The 20,401-nt window shown below is 48.9% G+C and overlaps 2 protein-coding genes across 3 annotated transcripts in view; both read left to right on the forward strand.

Moving 5' to 3' along the window:
* Nucleotides 1–20,401, forward strand: part of EIF3B (eukaryotic translation initiation factor 3 subunit B) — a 396,012-nt gene that overhangs the window by 28,496 nt on the left and 347,115 nt on the right. The gene's annotated exons all lie outside the window — the stretch shown is intronic.
* On the forward strand, nucleotides 12,325–19,639 carry CHST12 (carbohydrate sulfotransferase 12). Of its 2 annotated transcripts, none has more exons than XM_075165297.1 (2): nucleotides 12,325–12,384; nucleotides 17,910–19,639. In XM_075165297.1, the coding sequence occupies exon 2, from the start codon at nucleotides 18,005–18,007 to the stop codon at nucleotides 19,262–19,264; it is 1,260 nt and encodes a 419-aa protein (XP_075021398.1). In that variant the 5' UTR covers nucleotides 12,325–12,384; nucleotides 17,910–18,004; the 3' UTR covers nucleotides 19,265–19,639. The 2 variants fall into 2 exon arrangements, with proteins under 2 accessions (XP_075021398.1, XP_075021399.1); XM_075165298.1 differs by lacking the exon at nucleotides 12,325–12,384 and adding an exon at nucleotides 12,610–12,634.

Below are 20,401 nucleotides of genomic sequence, written 5' to 3' on the forward strand. Positions count from 1 at the left end.
CATTGTGCATATAAGTGTTTTCCGCGCAAAGCTGTAGTGCAATGTTCCTTTGGCCAAGAGATGCGATGGTAATAGTGCTGTAAGAAATCCCAACAGGCTGTTAACCAAACCCACACGTAACGGTTCTTCTTCTGACTGTATTTTATAACAGAGAGTGGTCCTGATGGATCCAAGTGAAGATCCAGATGACATCTTGCGAGCTAACAGATCCTGAGAAAAAACATTTGTATTTGACGTGGTTTTTGATCACAGAGCAACCCAGGTAACATCCTTTCCATTTTTTTTTTTAACCAAAAACCTTAATGTTAGAATTATTTTCCCTGCTTAGATGAATGTTTTTGGCAGTGAGTAGAATTGCACATCCCAGAGGCCACACGTCACCCAGATAAAAGGCGACGGTGCTGAAGGCGAGAGGACTGCGAGGGTCTTCCTTTTGGCAGAGAAGCAGGGAGACGGGCAGTATTCAGTCTGCCTCTCCCTCCCGCATCGGTTCGCCCCAGATGCAACACGCCTGAGCAGAGATGAAGGGCTCTGTCTCCCGAGGTCTCCAGTGAATGAGATCGTTGTCACGTTGCTTGGCTCTGTTGCTCACACACTTCTTCCCTGTGCCTCTTTTGCTTTACAGGCTCATGAAGTGAGCTCTAGTGCCCTTACTGAGCTTGTTTTGGAGACAGATGCAAGGTGCAGTGTGAGGATTTCATCGGCACCTGCATTTTGTGATCACCATGATGTGACTGCAGCCTTGCTTCTCACAAGCAAGTCCGTCATCTGTGTTCTCTTTCACATGAAACTTCAGTGTAGCACCCTCCTATACTACCTAAGACATTTTTGGAGGCCCAGTGGCAGTGCTCAATAAAGGATAAGGTCAGGGAGAGAATTTACTCCCTTCTTCTTCTTCAGCAGACACAAAGAAAAAACAAAGCATTCCATGTTCAGAGTCCAAGAAAACAATCAAATTTAAGGACATTTATTTTAGTAACCTCCTGCATCTTGCCTGTCTTTAGAAAATTCAATAAAACTCTGCTTTTCTGCTCATTTTGATGATGTGTCAAAATTCAAATAGTTCATGAATTGTTCCAAAGCCTAGGAAAGTTGTAAAACATAGTGAGAAAATCATGGGGAATGCAATTAGGTGTAGATTGTTTGGACAGCTGCTATGCCTGACTGTAAGTTTATGCTTTTTTGACTGAATTAGGAGGCAGTATATGTGTCCGTGACCAAAAGGCTGATAGAAGTCGTCATTTCTGGCTACAATGCAATCATTTTTGCATGAGGTCCAACAGGTAAAGTAGTCCCTGTAGCTGTACTGCTCCAGATGAATAAAATATATCTGTACAAACTAGAAATGAACTATAATGCCAATTAATTGCTTACTGTGAGGACAAGACTGAAGCATTAAAATACCATTCTCATCAGGAAGCGTGGATCTTCCTTTAATGCTAAGGTAACAGCAAAGCTGCCCTGTTTGAAAAGTCACTCAATTGGGGTGGAATTTGGTGGAGACAAATCTTCCCATTAAAAAGGAGGAGGAGGAGATGAGGGCGTCTGTGCAATGCTGGCGACTGATCTCGGGAGAATAGATACAGCTGTAGAAAGCACCTATAGACTACAGACTATATGAAAATACACTTCTACCCTAGCTCTGAACACCTAGGTGGGCAGTTAACCTACCTCTCTGCCCATCTGCAAGTCCTCTTCCTACCCGTTCTGGATGGCATGTGCCATGTCTTTCCTGCAGCAGTGCCATTGTGGGGTGAGAAACTGGAATAACTGGAGGAAGTTAGGGGATGAAGGACAGAAATCAGTAGGAAACCAGGTTTTATTTGTTGTGGAAACTTGTTATGGAAGTTGGTCTTAGCTGCTCTTCTTTGTATCTTTAAAAGCAGCAGGAAAAACCTACACGATGCTAGGGACGGACTGTGAACCAGGGATTTACATCCGCACTCTTGGTGACCTCTTTAAGGTCCTTGAAGCTACCACCGAGGAGATGGATTGCAGAGTCTCCATGTCCCACCTGGAGGTGAAGTATCTGCGTTGCCCTGGATCCAGGCTCTGTGGGAATTCAGCAAGCCCCTGGGAGCAGGCGTAATGGGAAGTGGGGTGTCCAAGTCTGTCCGTCGTGTGGCACTCCCCTTGGGTTGCACAGCTTGAATCTGCCCTTCTTCCCTTCCACCCCAAAGAAATACAGGATCAACTCAACCCTCTTTGCAGATCTAAGGACCCAATGCTAGTCTCACACCAACCCCTCGTTTCTTACCCTCAGGTCTATGACAAAGTGATCCGTGACCTCCTGAAGCCATCCTCGGGGTTCTTAGACCTGAGAGAGGACCCCAGAGGCAGCATCCAGATAGCAGGAATTACGGAAGTCTCCACTACAAATACTCAGAAGGTACCTTGAGCCATGGTCCACAGTGAGGGGAAAGGGAGGGGATTTGTGCTTTCATGCATCAGTGCTTTAAAATTTCTTGACACTTTCCTATTGCCTGTGCCTTACTCAGTAGCAAGGACCTTTTGTAGTAGGACCTTGGTGGAACTGGATTGATGTGATGAATTGTATGTAAAGGGCTGATCATGGAGCCATGGGAGTGGTAGAAACCAGGCTAAAATCCGCAGCTGACCTCCCGCTAGCTCTGCTTCCCCAGGGTGCATGCTGCTTTCCTGGAAGGACAAGAGTGCTTGGATTTGTGTACACGTGCCAACAAACCATACGGAGAGGGAGAAGAAATAACGAAACCCCCTTGAGCTACACTGATGCGCACTTCTACATGTGCCTTGGAAATGAGATAAACAGGCCTCCCAGGAAAACAGCCCCGAACCCAACAAACCCGCGCTTCCAAGGTCACAAGCCAAAGGGGGAGATCTGGGGAAAATCAGCAGCAAAACCCCCGCTAGCACGAGCGGGACCAGAGTTTGCCTGGGCCCTGGGTCAGGGGTTCAGTCTGCAGGGAAGGCCATGCTATGGCTCAGGCAGAGCTGTACGTCTCTGCGTGCTTTTCCGCATCGTTTAGGTCATGCAGCTGTTAATGAAAGGAAACAAGAAACGCACCCAGGAACCCACTGCTGCCAACAAGACGTCCTCCCGCTCGCACGCAGTGCTGCAGGTGACGGTGACACAGAAAAGCCAAAGGAAGGCGATCGGCGAGGAAGTGTGAATTGGAAAGCTTTTCGTGATCGACTTGGGGTCGGAGAGAGCAGCCCAGGTACGGCTGGAGCTCGGCAGCTTTTGGTGAGACCAGGCTGGATTCCCTGGCCTGTCGTGCAGGGTCTGATGTCCTCATCCCTGGGGAAACCAGCACTGTGGTTTTTTCTGTTGCTTTAGAGCAGTAGTTTGTACTTGAGACAGCCTGAAAATAAAGACAAAGTTTGATGATACTGGTAATATCTTTTTATCAGACCAGCTAGCATAACTGGAAAAATGTGAACCAGCTTTCGGGTGCAGCCTTTTCTCAGGTCTGAAAAAGCAGCAGTGAATTTCACATCTAAAGAGAAGCAAGGTCTGTTAGGCAGGGATCGGCTGGGCTGTTGGAAAGAAAGCTGGTACCAGTGGAATAGAGGGATGCTGGTGGGTGGAAAATAAGGCAGCTGGCTCCTATGGGAAGGATGAAACGCTGGAACTCAGGGAAGTGATTCGAGGGAGAGAGATTTTTACACACCCAGTATTTCTACTGAGACCAGGAATTCTGGGGTGATGTAGTTATGCATCTTAATTTCTGAAATAATCTTTAGAAGATAATTAATAGCTATCTTTTAAGAACCAAGAGGTCAGAGCTGGGTCATTTCCAAGAAACGTAGTCCTACCAGCACCTCTGTGCCTCAGAGTGGGGTTTAACCCTGCACTTTCAGGTTGATTTTGCAGGATGCATTGCTTTGACATCCAACCCTTGACCCCAGAGATGCTGCACATCTTCCCCAGGTGCAGACCCACCGTTCTGAAGCGTGTGCTTTGTCTGTCCGTCCCCCCCTCCCTCCATCCCTCCCCAACAGACTCAGAACCCGGGGCAAGAGGGTGAAGGAAGGAGCCCACATCAACCGCTCGCTGCTGGCTTTGGGCAACTGCATCAACGCTTTGAGTGAGAAGGGAGGGAGCCAGGCCCAGTTTGTCAATTTTCAAGACACCAAACTCACGCCTGCTGAAGGTTACTGTGCACTGCGGGTCAGCAAGGAGCTCGGCCTGTCCGTTGCTGGTATCACTGCTCAAATCAGACAGGGCTTGAGAGCTGATCCTTGAATATCTCTGTGCGTTGTCTTTATCCAGCTTGGAATGCTCCTCCAGGATCTTGCATGAGCTTTGCAATGCAATCAGGGCTTGACTCGGACAGTGCTGTCTCCATAATAAACAAGTTGTCTTGTCACCTGCACTGTTAAGGAAGGACCTTCTACAGAGTGAAGGAAGTCCTATAGATTTGGGTCGTATGTCTCTAAGCTCGCAGGTGTTTTTTTTCTTTTTTAATGAACTTACTGCCTTAGAATGTTTCATCCCTTCTATAAGATTTGGCTGAAATTGGCCAATAAATTTGGATGGGGCAGGAGGAAGAGAGACTGAGAGTGACTATGTGCTGTCACAAGTCGTCTCTCCCTTAGGAAATCAGAAAGGTTGCAGACAGGTTCTTTGCTACACTGGTTATTTTGTGGATCCTTTACAACTCCGTTTATGAACCTCACCTCAAGCCTTGGTGCTGAGCTACCACTGTCGCTGCCTGACAGATGTGTGTTCTAGAGGATGGTGCGGAGGAGAAGGGATGGAGAAAAAGACAGGCTTCTGTTGTGAGCAGCATTGAGAAGCTGCCAGCGTATTTGTGGAAATTGCGATATTCTTGCAAAAATTCTTCTTTTGAAGAAAGTTAATTACTTATTGATTTTGCTGTTGATGGAGAGAGAGCCTAATGAATGGTCCTTTACCAGCATTTCCTTCACTCCTAATTGGGATTCTCCACCAGAATCTCAATGAACTGCAGGGGTACCCAGCCACGGTGGTTACTACCAAGCAACAAGCCCTTGTCATGTCCATACTAACCACATCAACGTTGCATCCCTCTAGGACTCATTAAGGGGCAACAGCAGGACTGTTAATGACTGCACGCATCAGCCCAGCCAGTACCTCCTTTGAAGAATCTCGAATGACCTTGATCTATGCCTATCGAGCAAAAAAACATCAAGACACAGGTAAACGAGCAAACAACTCACAAGGAGGTGGGGGGTAGAGATTAAAAGCTTGCAAAGCGGAAATAGAAGATGTGGTGGATGAAGGGAGAACAAACTTCAGGAGGGGGCAGTGCAGGACAGTACAGAAGCTCAGTGTAGTGATAGAAGAGGAGAAAAGCAGATGAAGGGAACAATGGAAAGCAACTTTTGCGGGTTGTGGATGAGAAGAGGAATATGAGGGTCAAAACAAGGGAGCAGAATAATGGAAAGACAGAGGATGATGTGCCTGGTATGGACCTGGGTGCAGAACATAAGGAATGATGGTCAGAAGATGGCTATTGGGAGGACAATGTATGGGGAATGTCCCAGTGGGGATGCTGGGCCTGGAAGAGGAACTGAGGGGCTGCAGAAAGGAGTACTAAAATGGGGAGGCTCGTGGAGTGAAGGAAGATGAACAACGATCTACAACAGGGTTTTCACTCTTTGTGGATCTCCCCGTTTTCCCTGTGGACACAGGGTCCCTGGCTTTTCTCTATTACCTTTTGGGAATTTCCCAGAATTAGGGAAGACCACTAATTTAGAGTTGCCCCACTCATGAGGGAAAATTCTTCCCCGTCACAGGATTCAGTGCCCCTCCAACTGAAAGCATAGCTTTGTTTGCAGCCATCGTACCAATAACAGACTGTGGGACAAATGCTCACGTATTCTGGCTCACCAGGTAAAACGTAACCTGCAGAACATCTCCTACCACATTGACCAATACACCAGCATCATCCTGGACCTCCACAGGGAGACAGAGCATCTGAAGAAGAGGTCTGAAACCCAGGAGAAGGAGAAAAGTGCAGTCAGCTCCAACCTTGGGGATCTGCAAGGTAGAGCCAGGAGCAAGAAGTCTTCTGGGGTATCTGGAGGGAAGAGAGCTGGGAGAAGAGCTGTGTGGATGTGTTGTGGTAGCACTTGGTGGGCCTCCATGCAGACGTAGCAGGGGGAAGCCGGTTCAACAATGCCTGTAGAGAAGCAGAGTGGAGAACACACTCTGATGGACAGAGGAGGCCGGCAGGGGACATGAAGTTGTTTTTCTGTGTGAGCCTGTCTCTGATGTGCTGTGTGATGCTGGACATGTTCAACCTTCTCAGCATCTTCCCCAACATTAAAATGTGTTAAATTTCACAAACCTACCCTTGAGAAGAGCTTTGACATCAAGCGGTGGCATTTGCTGTGGGAAGTCCTGACTCTCACAGAGAGGTGACCGAGTTTGTAGCCTGCGTCATCGCGGGCTCTGAGGCTGTGTCAGGACACGGAGCTCTGTTGTATGGTTCGTTGTACTTAATTAAAAAAAAATAAAATAGGGAGGGGTGCAGGGCGAAGCTTTTAAAACACTGATTGTTCTGCCCTGGGGATTGTTCCTTTCGTCAGTGAATCTGGCAAGAAATGAAATAAAAATAGTCAAGTTCTCTGACAGACGAGACACGAGGTATTATAGGTCTCCGCTACCAATACCCAAGGTCATTTCTAGGTAACAAGCACAGAAAACAAATACCTCTTTCTTTTTGGTGGCTGGAAAGGTGGAAGAGATGTCCCTGCAATGCAGTATTCTCTTAACACTCACAAAAGCAGTAGCAACAAGACCTATTTATTGCTAATAATACAATCATAAAGATATATCAGATTTCTTAAGCACATGATTAACTTCAAGAGACTGCAGAATGAAGCAGAGTCCTATAAACGAACGCCTTGTAACACGTGGACTGAGTGGCTTGGTCCCAGAGTAGTTTTGTGGGGACTTGGCAGAAGTTTACCTGGCCTAACGTCAGATCAGAAATGTCTTCTCCTGCAGCAGAGAGGCACCAAGGCCCTGAGGCACTCAGTGGCCAAGTAATGAACACCTTGTGGGCGCAGCTGACCAGGGCTTTCCGGGAGCAAATGGAGATGTGCTGCAGCCTGATGGAGCTGGAAAACCCCAACATTGAGCTGCATGTTGAAACCTCCTAACAATCACAAAGTGAGTACCTCCATAGCTTTCAGCATGATTTATACATGGACCTCCAAACTCACCATGAGAAATGCCAATATCCCATGGTCCCCCCAACAAAAATGACAAAAGGATGAGATCAGGTGCAGGCTTGAGATTTACCTGTGTGACGAGGAAAAACTTGGGAGGGTGGTGGTCTGCAAAAGGTACCCAGGGATTTAAGATAGATTAAGTCCATGCGATTCTGCGCCTTAGATTAAGGTGCTATATTTACAACGGGTGATTTCTGCTATTGAGGAACACATCCCTAATCCCTCCTGGTGCTTGTAAGGAGACTGTAGCCGGCACATGGTGCTGCACTGCAGTGCAATTGCCTGATGTAGCTCCGTAAGGCAACCAGCTACCTCTAGCATCAAGCTTAAGATCAAGACTAAAAGTATAAACAGTAGATACCTCACCTCTATTTGGACTTTATTCTGGACTTGTGTTTGAATGGAAAAACTGATGGCAGCGCAGACTGGGATTGTTGGTCCTTCCGTGGTCAGTCACTCTGTGTTTGTGAAGTGGTTTCCATCCAGATGCACTGCATCTGGGCATGATTTCATTATAACAATATTTCAGGTGAAATTCAATGTCTTCCAAATGTTTGAAAGTGCTTTGAAGGGGAAGAGTATAAAAGCTTTGAATGAAAAGCAGATTATGCTACAATTGCTTTGATTTTTAGCAGAAACCAACAGGTGTTGCTGCAGGAAAGATGACTCCCAGGCTGTGTCTCCCCACCTCTCTAAACTTGCATGGGAAAAAGTCACCTGCAGACATTGCTGCTGTCCCACTGAGTCTGGAGACCTTGAAGGAAATTGCTGCCAACACCAAAAGCATCTCCCTCGTTGCAGCCAGTCACCGTTCCAGAGCCCAACAGAGAGACCTTGGGAACGAAGTCTCCTCAGCCCACTTCTCTGAGGAGGATATGCTTGAGCTGAAGTATCTGGAGGCCAGTTCCACCCCAGACTGTCAGACGAGAAACAGTGCAGGTATTGGGGGTTTGCTGTTGGAGCCCACAGCTGGGAGCCAGCTGTGCTTCCCAGCCAGGGGAGAGCTGAAGAACAGGAGAGACCAGGAGATGTCTGCTGAGAGGACAGCCAGAAAGAAGAGATCTCGCTCTCTCGAACCGAACTTCCACAGGGTAGGTCCTTTGTGTTTCTTTCAAATGGGAACGGGTTGAGCAGAAGGCATAGACCCAGTGGAGCTAGGGTGGTTTTTAAATACGGTAAGAGAAACATAGTACAAACTGCATAAGGAAATAAGTTAAATATCTTTATTCTTATGTGAAGGGAGTCTTTTTGGAACAATGTGGCAACAATCAGAGGTGAAAGACATCATCACTGAGGTTAACTGAGGTTAGGAAAAATTTCTTTACTGAAAGAGTGGTCAGGCCTTGGAACAGGCTGCCCAGGGAAGTGGTGGAGTCACCATCCCTGGAGGTATTTAAAAGACGTGTAGATGAGGCGCTTAGGGACATGGTGTAGTGGGCATGGTGGTGTTGGGTTGACGGTTGGACACGATGATCTTAGAGGTCTTTTCCAACCTGTATGATTCTATGATTCTATGATTCTATGATTCTAACTCAACTTGGTGTCTTTCAGACCTCGAAAGCTAAGCATCAGACTCCCTCCCATTCTGGCAAGAGGTGCCTATTGATACTAATTAATTTTTCTTTTTTTTTTTTTTTTACTTAAAAATGGTTAACTTTTGATTTACGATGCTATAATTTATTTTAGCTAGCTATTAGCGACTCATGCATTGCAAAATGTTTTTAAACCGTGCTCTGCTCCCACCGTGTATAATGAAGCTCTCCCTGCCTTTGATAGAGAGGACTCCACTAGAGGTGCTGCCAAAAGACGATGCTCCTGCAAGCACCATCCAGCAGAGCAACGCTGATCGTGTCGAAGGACGGGTCCTACAGAAGCAAGTCAAGGGTGAGTACATGAAATAGCAGGTTGCCTGGCCCAGGAGGCACTACTATATTTTTCAGCACTTGCTCTGTTGCAATCTGAACCTAAAAAGCTGTAAATACAACACAAACAGTCCAATTGGGAAAGCAGTCACATGGGTAGGGGTTTTACAGCCAAGTTTTAAGCCTTTTTTTTTTTTTTTTTTTTTTTGCAACAGATGACATGGGCAATGTTCCAGAATGAGTTACACTCCATTTTCCTCTTAGCCAAAAATAACCTCTTAGGAAGAGAAAATAACATTTTCAGAGGTGTTCATCATCCTAGTCTAATCCATATGTGAAGTACAAAGTTTAATCTGAGTTAGCCATGTGACAACATACTGCTTCCACTGAAAGTGTCACCTTGGGATTTTCTTAAGGCAACGATGTGCAGATCCTAGTGCCTTTGCCAAACTCTCCCCTCCACAGCCCGTGGCAATCTGTCTCTTCCCCATTTTGACTGGCAATGAGACTCAAATTGAGGCGTGAGAAACTTGACCGAGTACTTCATCTTCCCTCACTTGCAGGGGCTGCAGATGGTGCCAGCAGCCGGCAAAACCAGCAGTCAGTCGCCCGCTTGGGGAATCAGCCGAAGACTAAACAGAAGTCACTGGGGGAGCAGGACTCTCTATGGCCCCAAGGGATTGCAATTTTGAGACTCTTGGAAGTCGGGGAAGCGGGTGCAGGGGGAGTGTGCCTTAAAATGTATTTTAGCTTCTGTGTTGTGATGCTGAAAAGCAAAGGGAAGGCTAGCAGGGGGAGAGGGACCTTATACCTTGTAGATTACTTTTTCCACATCCCTACTGCAAGTCTTTCCCCTCTGTATTGTGCACTCTAGCTGCTAGCTTCAGTTTAAGACAAATAGGGTGTTAACAGAGTCCGAGAGGAAAACCTCATTTTCCCAGCAGTCTTCTCCTCCCAGAAGATGTCAGCATGGAGCCTGAGCCGCCTTTTTTCCCAGGGCAAAAGTGTGGATGCCACCCAGGCATCCAAAAGGCTCCCTGACTATTAAAACCAAATGTAAATGCCTGAGAAATAGTTTCCTCTTTCTTCCCCGCTGTCCCTGTGTGTTGCTGTGAAGCTGGGAGGTGTAACGCACGCCTGGAATGCTGTTTGGGTGAGCAGATGCTTGGCTGTGAGAGCAGCTAACCGTTGCTCTAAGCTCTTTTCCGTCTACAGAGCATTTCAGATCTGACTGCAGCAGGGAGAAGCAGCATGGTGATAGGTGAAGACCCTGATAAGAGCCTGGAAGTAAACCGTGGGAATGTGTTTTTCTTTTTGGAACAAATGTCTCCAGCCAGCAGCTTTTTCCATAAGGGGCTTTTTTGAAGTATTCTCCCTGCTTTTTAAATATTCTGCAAATAAATTGGTTCTGGTCCTATCGCTGACTCCATGCCCCGGACAGGAGTGGCTTCCCTCCTAGGTCTGCTGAAGTATCGAAGATGCCAATCTCAGGTGGGTTCCTGCACTTTTCAAATGGATGAAGAACCTTTTTTACAGCTGCAGCACTTGCAAAGAATCCTCCTACATGCTCTTTCTGACTTGCTGTGTGACACCAAGCACGCTGCCTGTCCCTCTGGGCCTCTTGCTTTGCTGCCTGTCAAGAAGATGAGGGATAGCTCACTCCAGGCATGAGAAAGCTGAAAATACTCGTATTTATAAAATGCATTGTAAACCGCTGAAGTGGGGATGCAATACAAGCATGTTAAGCTGGCCAGAAAGCAGCTTTTCCTTATGAAACAGAAAGGAGCAGGAAGAGGTGTGATGCAAAGTAGGAAGGTCAGGAAAACTTGTTCCCTGGTGCTGACTCTTTCGCATAAACAAAGATATAAAAAAAGGATACACGGATAAAATAAGCACAGACTGTGTGTAAAACAAACCTGTGCCAGCAGGTCTTGAGCCAAGCCTCTATTTACAAGACCTCACGTGACCTGCAAGAACTGAAGGACCAAAAGTGAGGGAAGACGGAGTTTTCCAAGCATATACATCTCCCGTAAATACTTTTGGGCTGAATCACCATGAAAAGTTGCAGTGTTCGGAGCTATTTCATACAAAGAGTGGGACATTTGAGCTGAATGCATCGGTTTGAGGCTGTATCTCTGAAGGGAAGTTGTGTAAAAAAAAAGTTTGATAATTTGCTACGATTGTTGTGAAGAGCACGGATGTGCCAAGTTCCTGTATTTAAAACCTATGTTTTAAGTCTGTTAATAAATTTAAAAGTTGGGGATTGAGATCTCAGAGGTAGAATCTGTAAATTATCATTTGCAGTGTTGAGAATTGCTGGAACTGAGCTGCAGCCCATCTCCTGTTTCAATGCTGGGTTAATGGCTTTTTGATTTGATTCTTGATCACAAATGATAAGAGTAGCAAAGGTTGCTTAAACTCTTCCGGGCTTTTCAAGCAGCATTTTCTAGCCTTGCTAGTTACTTATACTTTGTTCCTAGTAAAGACTGCTGGGCTAGAACCCAAAAGGCTGGCTTTTCTTCCGCAAAACAGCGTGAAACTGGCTGCATCTAACTGAGCTCCAGCAAGCAGCGATGTCGGGTCTCAGGATGCTGCGTCCCTCTCGGGACGAGGACCGCTGCCACCGCCTCCGCTGCTGGCTTTCCTGTCCCTGGGGCAGGGCAGGAGCTGGAGGGGGGGTTTCTTATCTCTGTGGCCCCTGAGCCCCCAGTCTGCAGGGAAATTAAATACCCACATTACGGTGTGGCACAAGCCCTCCATGCAACCTGTAACCAATTTAAAAATGAGTTTTAGGTTAAACTTCCCTTGCATAATTGCTCAAGGGGGGAGTTGGCAACGCAGCCCCGTTTCAGAGAGCCTTGAGAAGGGATCTCTTAAGCGGTTGCCACCCCTGGTTTTCTACAGCGGTCTCGGTCACGCTCCGGCTGTGGGAAGGAGCCGGGGGCTGCTGTCCCCCGGTGCCAGGACAGCCCCTCCGCTCCCGGCCTGGCCTAAGGGCCCCCCTGGCAGGCCGGGCCGCACAGACGGCGCCCGAGCCCCCGCTGCCTGCAGGGCCCGGGGTCCCCCCGGCACCCCGCGGGGGCCGGGTCGGTGAGCAGCCGCCAGGCCGCGGGAGAGGCGCGGAGGGAGCGGGGCGGGCCGGGCCTCCCGCCGGCGGGCGGAGCGGCGCCTGCGCCGCGGCCCCGCGGGGACCCCAGTGCCCGGCGTCTCGCGAGAGGCGGCGGCGGCGGCGCCCGGGTAGCGGCGGGACGGGGACGGGCAGCGGGAGGAGGAGGAGGAGGAGGAGGAGAGGAAGGCGCCGCTGCCCGGGCGGGAGGTGAGCGCGGGGCCGCCCACGGCGGGGCGGGGATGGCCTCTGCCTGCGGACGGGGCAGGGCCCGGGGTCGGCGCCTGAGGGGACGGGTTGGGCGGCGGCGCTGTCCGGGGCGCGGGTGGGGCGGTCCCGGCGGGGGTTGCCGCCCCGCGGCGGGGCCGGGGCCGGGCGAGCTCCAGTCGTGAGCTGCAGCCGGGGCACGGCGTCCCCTCCGCGTTTCCCTCCGGTCTCCCCGGCGGCCGCAGCGTGCCAGGTAGGGCACGGCGCTGGCCGGCTCCGCGGGCACGGCTCCATCGGCAGCCGGGGCGTCGTGCGCCGGGCTGGGCAGCGCTGCCCATCCTCGTGCCTCGGCGGTGGCGGGGAGGCGGTTGGGTCTGCGGGGCGGCAGGCGGCTCTGCGGGGCAGTTCCTCTTCTCCACACCGTGAAACGCTGGCTTTTCCCCCTCTGCTGCCAGTGCTGGGCCTGAGGCTCGATAACGGCCCGCTTGTGTGGTGTTCTGCGCTCCGTGTTGCTTCTGGACGCAGGAGCGTCTGCGGTCCGAGCAGCAAACCCAGGAAACAGCCTCTTCGTCGGAGCGTTTCTATCGATGGTAGAGCGTGGCTTTGAACGTTGCTTCGCAGAGACGGCTGTTAACGTGATTAATGCCGCTTGAACTTCATGCACAGAACTTCAGAGCAGAGCTGAACTATAAACAGTTCAAAACTATGCTTAAATCAGGTGTTTGCAAGGCAAAGACAGGCGGTGCGAGTGGCAGGGTCTGATTTCTGGCTTCTGTGTTGACCTACAACAAATGTTCTGGGGTTTTGTTGACCCAGACTATAGGCACCGAGGCTTGCTGAGACTCTTCCTGCATTTGTAAGGCCAGGAATGATGGGTGTGCTTCAAGTTTGCAACAAAGGTAACGAACGAACTGGACATGCTGTGTTTTGGGAGTTTCCTGCTGGAAATCTTGGAAATATAGTTATTGAGACAACTTCCAAGTACGGATATTAAAAAAGAGGCAACCAGTGCTGCCAAGCTTGTACAAAACAGGCTTTGTGGCAGCGATGGGAGGGAAGGCGCTGGGATAGCTATGTAGATTAGGACGTTCTTTTGCTGGTCTCTAGCATATATGTGCTAAGTTGGAGTAAAACACGCAACGCGAGCCCTATTTTTTGCTTACACTGTGTTTTTATACTAATGTAACCGCTGATGTTGTTACATGGGTTAAAACTTCCCTGCTTTGTAAAGGGTGCTAGATTTTTGGAAAGCTGGGGAGAAGCAATTTATTGAGTGATGGCCAACAGCATGAAAGTAATTTCTGATTATTGGTACTGCGTCCATCTGCTTTGGCTGATGGGAGCTTGTTCTCCTGCACCTGCAGGAGGTTAAATTGGTTCCACTTCTCTAGAGCCTGCTTATTCCCTAAGCGTAACTGGTAGTAGGTGCGTACCGTGATAGATGGGTAAAGGCGGCTGCATGGGTCGAGCATCGCTGGTGCCTCAATGGAAAGTATCCATTTGAATTTGGGTTTTTTGTATGTTTTTAAAAGTTCTTATTCCACCTCTTTCCGTCTTCAGAAGCAGGCAAAGCCCAAGCGAGCTACCTGAAATCCTGTATCTTCTCACGTAAGGAGGAGTGGGTGCTGGAGGAGGTGAGCTGGTGCTTAGTGCCTGACCTGTGCCTTGCGCTTCCCGGCGGGGAGTTAGGAGCAATGGGAGAGGGACAAGTCTGGAGAAACACAAAGCAAGAAGAGATGGAATCTGCACCCAGGCCTTTGGAGGCACAGTCCCTTCGAAACCATCACTGTTCATAGAGAGTGGTTATTATCCCCCGTCTCCGGTACATGCCTGTGTGTAATCTCCTTTATTTTCTGTAGGCCTTACTGCTCCTGTAAGTGAGCTGGAGTTACTTTCTTTTGCAAAGAGAGGCTGTGAGGGAATGTAATCGTTGCACAAAGCCAAGAGGAGAGGAAGAAAGAGACAGGAATTACTTAAGCTGCTGTTTGCCCTGAGAACAAACAGTTACAATCGGGCTGTGAAATGCAAGTAAGGTTTCCAAATCCCTGAGGAGTTGCATCTGCAATAGCTTTTGCAATAAGAGCACTGGGGACACATCCCCCCTTTCTGGTTTTAAATGAGAGTTTGAGAGGTGGTTATTTGACATGGCAGCTTGTGATAGGAGAGTATGGGACCAGTGACCTCAGACCTTAGTGTCTTTCTCGGGCCTGGGATGGGGAGAAGAGTCCTTGGTTCACACCCAGGCTGGGTTCAAGGTTGGAGATGAGTATGGGATGGCTGCTCAGGGGACTCTGCAGGATGATTATAGCACTTGGTCCGTTTCCCGGTTTGCCAGCGTCGTGTCACAGAAGCAGCTTTGTGTGGATCCTGGTGCACGTTCTTGTTGGCTGGTGACTTTGGGTTAAACTTGAATGTCAATTCTTGGCTCCTCCTGGAGGCTTTTCCTTTTGATTCTGGCAAGGGGAGGATGGAGGCGCATTCCCTCTGATCTGCACAGAGACCTCTAATTTGCGCTTTCAGGCTAACGTCTTTTATGAAGTGCTCAGGAAGAGGATGTATCGTAGTCAATAGAGTAACTCTGTTTTCTGTGGTGTTTTTCTTGTGAGGGAGAATTAATCTGCATTATTGTTCTTTTCCAGGGTTCCTCTCTGGCACTGATAGAGTTAGTAGAAGTGGAGTCATTTCGATTCTGTGCTGCTTGCTGCTGTGTGTCTTGGAAAAGCCAAATGCTCTGGCAGGCCTGCGTGCTGTGTCCTGGAAAGCAGGCTCAAGCCCTTGGGGTGCGCTCGGTAAAGCTACATTATGGTGGTGGCTTTGACAAAGAGCCCTCCTTCCGTTTGCTCAAGGAATGCGTGTGCCACACACAGCGTCTCGTTTGCTTCTGTTGCTGCTGCCGAGAGGGTGATCTGTCTGCGCCAGGGAGGGACAGCTTTGCAGAAATGCTAGCAGGCTGCCATGCTGCCCGAAGCTGTAGAAGGGATGGCAGAAAGGGATGCTCCGTGCAGCTTTCCGGGCTTGCTGCATTCCAGCCAGCCTAAAGGTCTCAAGCAGCGTTGGAAACCCAGGGTGCTAGGAATTGTGTGCGCAGTGGGCACCCTATTCATCCAGAATAGGAAGCAGTCCCTGCCCTGAACAGCTAACCGGCTCAAAAGCAAGAACAGATTCAGGCAAAACGCAAACCCAGAAGTGTGCCAAGCAGTAGGCTTGGCAGCGTCACTCCATTATCTTCTGCTGTTGGACTGAGATGCTTGGCCTGAAGTGCTGACGCACATATGTAATTTGCCCCTTCTTTAACTCCGTGCTCATCTCTTTGGGTGTTTCTTCATAGATCTGCTCCATCCTCAATCTTGACTAGCTAAATGTAGAGAATTACTGCTGAGTAACACCTGCGTCTTGCTCTGCAGAGTGCAAAGTGTTATGTCTGCAGTTCCTCCAGCTCCTCTTCACATGTAGAATAAGAGCCTGGCTCCAGGAAACACAGTGTTTGGTGTTGCAGTGCAAAGCCACGTGTTAGGCTACAGCTACACTGAATTTCTGGCTCTCCCTACCTCTGAAGTGTAAATAAATACACCAGGATGGAAAACTCCTAAACCTTCGGTTCTGCGTTTTATGTCTTTTGGGACGAGCTGAGCTAATACTTTGATATGTAACCGTAACTGGTATTCTTCCTGTTTGTTACTAAATTCTGGTCTGATGCTTTTGGTCTGGTGTTCGAAATCAGGACTTTGGTTGTTAGAATCTGGCATCCCTGAGGCGTAAGCACAGCCATGCAGATGGCTCTTTAGACAAGTCATTCAATGCAAGGCTGCTGTGAGCTTCAAGGGTGCTGAGAAAGTTTCCCCTGGGAATGACAGAGCTCAGCACTTTTGCATATCGGGACTCAGGTTCTTTGCATCCCTGTACTAGGTGGGGTTGGTGCCATTTAAGGGTGGTGTGAAGGGGAGCAACCTCTGTGTTTCTGGAGGAAGAGAGACCCAGTCTTCGTTTTGAAAAGCTTTTCAGGGCAGCTTGCCCTGAAGTGGTTTTGTTTTCGGAGCTGGTGTTTGCAGGGTTTGTTCTGAAATCGTTAGAAAGAATGGGGATGTCTGCAGAAAGGGTGGCTCTTGTTTTCTATCTGTAGGTGATGTTCTGTGTTTATAATCAGGGGCTGGACTGTGCTTGGAGGGGAGGAGAAGATTGGAGTGACTACTGTTTGCTTGTCTTTTGACGTTAAACTTTTGCAGAGGGAGACTGTAAAACACCAAACCTTGGTTTCTCTCTCAAAATATCAGATAGCTGCTCCTCACGTTACTGTGTTTACACTACTGCCTCTCTGGCTGTAGGCACTGGCTCCTTGATCGCTTGGGGAGAGAGCAAGGCTGTTTGCCAGCCTGCCTCTGCGCGGAGCCTTGGACCAGAAAGCATGCAGCAGGGTAGGGAGACGGATCTCCCTTGAGGAGCTTGCTGGTGGAAAGGGGCTGGGCGTCAGCAGGGAAGCAGGTAGCAGTGAAAAGGTGGGACTGGTTGAAGTAAAAAAACCTGCTGCACCCTCCAGAAAAGGTCTTCTGAGCTGCCCTTTTAACAGTGATTTCTCGCCTGTCTTTGGTGATCAAGAGTTGTTAGGGATGAGTGTGATCGAAATAAGAATTACATTAAACCAGGAAAAGAGGTCCTGACTCAACACAGTCTGGATGTGGACAAAGATTTACCAGAGCATCCTTAATCTCAGAAATCATTCAGTTAAAAGTAATCACTCCTTTAGATTTTTATTGATGCGTGGCTCTTATCGGGACTGTGTCCCTTTGGGGGTTTTTGTAGGAAAACTATTTCTGTGATCTCTGTTCTTGACAGAATGAAATAGCTACCAAGAAAGGTCATGGAGATGACATCTTCTGGGTGCCTTCACACAGATTAGATAAGATGGTGCGTTCAGGTCAGTGATGTTCTCTCAACAGGGGCTTGCTTTAGCCACTGGGGCAACGGCATCTTCAGCTATGTATTTATAACTCTGATAAGGTCTTAGTTTTCAGCAGAGTGGTACAGAGCATCTTCACGGGGAGATGAGACGACAGTGTGATACCACAAGCTAAAATCATGGATTGAGCTCTCTTTCTTCCTGTGTTGTGTTAGATATGTTTAAAAATCAAGGAAGTCTGAAAGGCAGTTGGCTTTGCATACTTTCTGTATATAGTTGTATTTTTTATTACTCTCAAACTTTCCTCTGTGAACTCTAGGCCTGAAATCATTATATTTTATTTATTATTTTAAGTGAAAACAGAGCTTCTCTTGAAATCACGTGACTCTAGAAGCTTGAGATTGATAAAAACCCCATGATTGCTATGGAAACTGGTAAAATTGCAACACATTATGCCTCCTTTTGGCCAGTCAGCGCTTCTCCACGGGGTCTCTATGGGTACCTCAGACTCACACAGCTCTCCCCATGTGGAAACGGATGGTCAGCCCCGTGACGAGTCTTGATTGTGCAAGGTCATTCTCTCCAAACCAGAGTGATTAAGAGTTCAACTAACTTTTTTTTGGTACCTTTCCAGGCTCCTGGTCTGCAGCACCATGCTGGATCCCAGGCCTCACTCTGCAAGTCGGAGGTGAATCCAGGTGAAACCCAGCTATCACAGTAGGTGTCAGGATGACCAAAGCACGGCTCCTCCGTCTCTCTGTGGTGCTGGTCTCCATCTTCATGATCCTCCTGATCATTGTATACTGGGACAACGTGGGAACGGCTCACTTCTACCTGCATACATCCTTCTCCAGGCCTCATTCCCCAGGAGCCATCCCTGGTATCACGGCAGGTGAAGACTGGGAAGCCTTGCCAGATGTGGATGAATTTTTGGCAAAGCTGCTGAGTTCAAGTCTGAAACAGAATAGCTCTATCCCCCGGAAGACAGAACAGCTACTCGTCCAGGGCTCCAGCAAGCCTGTGGTGAGCAATTTGGAGGAGAACGTGCGGGGCTATGACTGGTCTATGCACAATGACAGAAACAGCTTGGACCAAGAGAAACTGCAGATAGACAGGCGGAGAATGTTGCGGGAGTTTTGTGCCAATTCCAGCTTCACCTTCCCCACCAAGGAGCGCTCCTTTGATGACATCCCAAACTACGAGCTCAACCACCTGATCGTGGATGACCGCCATGGCATCATCTACTGTTATGTCCCCAAGGTGGCCTGCACCAACTGGAAACGGGTGATGATTGTGCTAAGCGAGAGCCTGCTGGACCAAGGGGTTCCATACCAGAACCCTCTGGATATCCCCCGGGAACATGTCCACAACACCAGCACCCACTTGACCTTCAACAAATTCTGGCGCCGTTATGGGAAGTTCTCCCGGCACCTCATGAAGATCAAGCTGAAGAAGTACACTAAGTTCCTCTTTGTACGAGACCCTTTTGTCCGCCTCATTTCTGCCTTTCGCAGCAAATTTGAGCTGGAGAATGAGGAGTTCTACCAGCGTTTTGCCATCCCCATGCTAAAGCTGTACTCCAACCATACCAACCTTCCCACCTCTGTTAGTGAGGCCTTCAGGGCAGGCCTCAAAGTCTCCTTTTCTGACTTCATCCAGTACTTACTGGATCCCAGGACAGAGAAGATGGCCCCCTTCAATGAGCACTGGAGGCAGGTTTACCGTCTGTGCCATCCGTGCCAGATAGACTACGATTTCATCGGAAAGCTGGAGACGCTGGATGAGGATGCTGCGTATCTGTTGCAGCTCCTCAAAGTGGACAGGCTGCTTCGCTTCCCCCCCAGCTACCGGAACAGGACTGCCAGCAGCTGGGAAGATAACTGGTTTGCCAAAATCCCACTGGCTTGGAGGCAGCAGCTCTACAAGCTTTATGAAGCAGATTTTGTACTCTATGGCTACCCCAAGCCAGAAAACTTGCTTAAAGGCTAAAAGTGATTGGGCAGTGGGTGTGGGAGGGAACATCTGAAATACCAAAAATGTTTAAAGGCTCCTCATTTTTGCTCTTAACTCCCTTCCCCATACAGGTTGGTACAATGGAATATATTTTTTCTACCGCTTCCCCTTCCGTTTTTGCAATAATGCCAGAGTCCAGGGTATTCCAGCCAGCTGTGCATATGCAAAAAATGCCAGGTTTTTTTGTTACCATTTGCTTTCTGTTTTTTAAAATGTCCCCATGTTTTGCAATGGGTCGCTGCCCTTGGTCACTCTGCCAGCTGTGTCCTTCAGTAGCTTTTTATTAATACTTTTTAAAAATTAATATATTTAAGATATTTAATACAAAGTGTGTGTCATGGCAAAGGACGGGAAGGAATAAAAAAAAAAGTACAAGAAAAACCCAAGAAATTATGCACCTGCCTCTGTGTGTTGTCTCAGGGCCGCTGTTTCAGAGGTCCGGGGTTTGCAGAGCCCTCAAATCTCTTTGGGAGCTGGGTTTGTCGGTGGTGCCTTCACCAGCCACATCTGCTGGTGGTCACTCTGAGCTGGGCTTAAGGCAGATCGGACTCTGCCAAAGAGCCCTGGAAGAATACCGGTGCTCCGGGGACGTACGCTGCTCACAGCTGGTGAGCGTGACGGAAGGAAGGTCACAGGAAGGAAATGGCTGGTGGGAGCAGTGACACCAAGCCCCAAGGGGTGTTCCAGGACGTGCAGGTGGCCAACGCAGTACTGCTGCACTGCTTCACCCTTCAGCAAAGTGGTGGTGGGACTCTACTTTCCAAAAAACTGAGGTTCCTCAGCCCCTGTGTACCTTGCTAGTGTGGAGCATCTTCCATGACATGTCCTGTTCCAGGAGAGTGCCTGAAGTTCTTGGGGGTTGTGGCCAACCTGGATGGGCAGCGCGTGCTCTTGGATGGACGTGCTGTCCAGAAATTGGCAGCTAGGTTTCACACTGCAGTAGCTTAGGCAGAAACGCAGGTCACGGTATCGCAGCCGGTTGCAGGACGGGGAGGTGGTGTCCGTGGCCTGGTCGCTGCTGTGTACAGTGCAGGTCCCTTGAGAACTGTGCGATGTCCTCATTGCTGTGCAGGCTTTAAGGGGATGTGGCAGGGCTGCAGATGCTTATCCCTG

The sequence above is a fragment of the Calonectris borealis genome, chromosome 16 (genome assembly GCF_964195595.1).
Source record: "Calonectris borealis chromosome 16, bCalBor7.hap1.2, whole genome shotgun sequence".
Taxonomy (NCBI): Eukaryota; Metazoa; Chordata; class Aves; order Procellariiformes; family Procellariidae; genus Calonectris; species Calonectris borealis.

What these genes read in the sequence shown, in the direction of transcription:
- CHST12 (XM_075165297.1), top strand. Translation starts at nt 18,005, where the DNA reads ATGACCAAAGCACGGCTCCTCCGTCTCTCTGTGGTGCTGGTCTCCATC.